The sequence below is a fragment of the Geospiza fortis genome, unplaced genomic scaffold (assembly GCF_000277835.1).
Source record: "Geospiza fortis unplaced genomic scaffold, GeoFor_1.0 scaffold1103, whole genome shotgun sequence".
In the NCBI taxonomy this organism is placed as follows: domain Eukaryota; kingdom Metazoa; phylum Chordata; class Aves; order Passeriformes; family Thraupidae; genus Geospiza; species Geospiza fortis.
Window position 1 is genome coordinate 68,249 of NW_005054669.1, and position 3,037 is coordinate 71,285.

A 3,037-nucleotide genomic window follows, 5' to 3' on the forward strand; every position below is an offset into this window, starting at 1 on the left:
CTGCACGGCGAAGCCGTGGTTCTGCGCCGTGATGAAGCAGCGCCGCGTGTCCTCGTGCATGCACGGCTGGTTGTGCCCGCGGTTCCCGTACCTGGGAGGGGATGCGGCTATGATATTTTCTGAAAAATCCTTTCCTTGGGATTTTTTCTCCTGAGAAGCTGGGAGGCCTCAGGAACAAAATGTAAACAATGGTTATCTGCTGCTGTGGAATGCAACAGGTGCATCTGTGATTGGTCCCATGTGGTTGTTTCTAATTAATGGCCAATCACAGTCCAGCTGTCTGGACTGTCTCAGTCAGTCACAAGCCTTTGTGATCATTCTTTTTCTATTCTTAGCTAGCCTTCTAATGAAATCATTTTTTCTATTCTTTTGGTATAGTTTTAATATAATAGATATCATAAAATAATAAATCAAGTCTTCTGAAACCTGGAGTCAGATTCTCTTCCCTCACCCTGGGACCCCTGCAAACGCCATCACAAAGGCACACACACAGCTGTCAGCCAGCCCCGCAGCCGGGAGCCCTGTGCTCACTCTGAGCCACATTTGTTGCAGTTCATTTGGGGGATCCCCAGGGAGCCCCCTAAACTGTGTGTTCACTGGTAGCAGCAGGCAGGCAAGGACTCCACACGGCTTCTGAGGGTGCTCATTAGATTAGGGTGCTAATTATTGGGGGTCCCACCCCCGGGAGCAGCATGGCTTCTTAGGGAGAAGGGGGGAAGGGGGAGGCAGGGGGAGACAGGGAGAGCCCAGGGGGAAAAGGGCCAAGAGAGGAAAAGGCTAAGAGAGACTCTGGTCTCCCTCGCACAGCTCAACAGGGAGATTCTAAGTGGGCATGGAATAAGACTGGGGTCAATGGGATTACAGATCCATGATACTGCAGGGGAGGATCACAGGCTTGGAATAAACCGTACATTTTCAAGGGGTGAGACAGAGCAAACCATTTAACTATTTAAAATGTAACACCACACACACTCACTTCATCTTGTAGGTAGAGGCACCGAGGGCCAGGGCAAGCAGCTGGTGGCCCAGGCAGATGCCAAAAATGGGCTTGGGCTGGGGTGCATCCAGCAGCTGGCGTAGGCTGGACACTGTCTCCTGGCAGAGCTGTGGGTCCCCAGGGCCATTGCTGATGAACAGCCCATCAAAGTCTGTGTCAAGAGAGCAGCAGGGTCAGAGTGGGGCCCCTAGCCCCTCAGCATTACAGAGGGGTCCCCAAGGTGCCCACAGGCTCACTGCAGGCACTCCTGGCTACCAGCAGAGAAGCATCCAGAGCCCACGGCTCCCCTGACACCCCAGCAGGGTTACAACCAAGGTGTTCTGACCCCATTCAGGTGGCAGCAAGGCCCTGCCAGTCCCCTATGGTGCCCCGAGCCACACCAATACCCCAGTCCAGAGTCCCCCATACCAACCACAGCAAGGCATCCCATGGCCCTGCTCCTGTGGTGCCACACTGAGGGCCCGAGCCCCAAAGCCCCCAGGAATGATGGCACCAAGGCTCCCTACCCCACAGGACACAGGTGAGCAGGACACAGGTGCCTGCTGTCCCCAGCACTGAACATGCAGACAGGGCCAGACCCCATTCCCCCCACCCCCCCGGTGGGATCCCAGATTGTCCCCAGCCTCTGCCACCTCACCTGCAGCGTCCAGCGGGTGGTCCCAGGGCACCACAGTGACAGTGGCCCCCCGCTTGCACAGGCACCGTATTTGGTTGTTCTTCAGGCCACAGTCGAGGGCAGTGACACGCAGGGACCCGCCCGGGTTGAACACTCGCGGTGCCTGCGGGAGGGGAGCGGATCACCCAGGCTGCTGCTGGGGCCAGCCCCTCACAGCCAGGGCTGCACAGCCCCTCCGCAGCCCCCGGCCCGCTCAGACCCCAGCACACCTTCAGCGACACCTCCTGCACCAGGTGCTTCGTGTTGGGGTCCTCAAAGCAGACGCTCCCCTCGGGGGTCCCATCCGGCACCAGCTTCCCCAGCAGCGTCCCCTTCTCGCGGATCTTCTTTGTCAGCGCCCGGGTGTCCACCCCTGCGAGTGGGCTGTGAGACACAGCCCCACAGCCCCAGCCCACCGCAGCAGGACCCCAAATTCCAACAGAGGCTCCAACCCCAGGTGGGCAAAGTTCAACAGAGACGGGTCTGCTTTCAGAGCTTGCAGACACACAGCCCCCACCCCACTCTGCTGTCTCCCCAGTCCCACCTTCCAGCCCGGGGATGTTCTGCTCCTTCAGCCACTGGTCCAGGGACTGGGATGCGCTCCAGTGGCTCGGGGTCTCTGAGCACTCGCCCACCACCAGCGCGGCCACGTGGATCTTGCTGGACTCAAACCACTGCAGGGACAGATGGTGAGCAGGGCAAGGCAGAGGGTCACCAGCCCAGGAGAAACCCCATGGAACACAGACCCCATTCCCAGAGCACAGGACCAACCCTCCCACTGCTGGGCTGCCACCTGCCCCCACCCTGCGCACAGCTATCACAGCAAGGCTGAGCCTTAGTCCAGCCAAGTCCCTGGATCGAGGAGCCCCAGAATGGGGTGTCCAGGCCCCCACAGCACTGCTGGACCGCAGCTCACTGCCCACATGGCCCATGCTAGGGAGCCCTCAGGTTGGCACAGCTGCAGCACAAACCAAGCCCATGGGGAAGCACCACTCCCACCGGCCACAGCCTCGCCAGTGAGGCCCAGCCACACCAGCATCTCCCGTGCCGTGGCATCAGGGCACTGGCTCCTGGAAGCACAGGCCACAGCACAGACCCACCCAGCACAGCCCAGAGAGGGCTGCTGACATGAGACCCCGCAGGGTGGGCGTGGGGAGGCCGGCGGGGCACGGCCGCAGCAGGGCTGGACTCTGCCCCGGGACAGATGGCGTGGAGGCCAAGGGGCTGGAGGGGGCTGGGGCCTGAGCAGCCCCTCTGGCACAGGGGTTTGAGATTCCCACCCTGCAACAGAGCCCTGCTGAGGAAACACACGGCCCGCAGCCCACGGGCTGCCAGGGACACACGGCCCACACCCCACACACGGCCCGCACCCCACACACGGCCCG

The 3,037-nt window shown here is 60.8% G+C and overlaps 1 protein-coding gene across 1 annotated transcript in view; it reads right to left on the minus strand.

Annotated features, from left to right (window-relative positions):
- The window catches only part of CAD (carbamoyl-phosphate synthetase 2, aspartate transcarbamylase, and dihydroorotase), an 18,516-nt gene that overhangs the window by 12,060 nt on the left and 3,419 nt on the right, over nt 1-3,037 (minus strand). Inside the window, 5 exon segments of the mRNA XM_031065037.1 lie at nt 2-91; nt 977-1,148; nt 1,635-1,776; nt 1,883-2,025; nt 2,197-2,326. Coding sequence (XP_030920897.1) covers nt 2-91; nt 977-1,148; nt 1,635-1,776; nt 1,883-2,025; nt 2,197-2,326 — 677 coding nt within the window.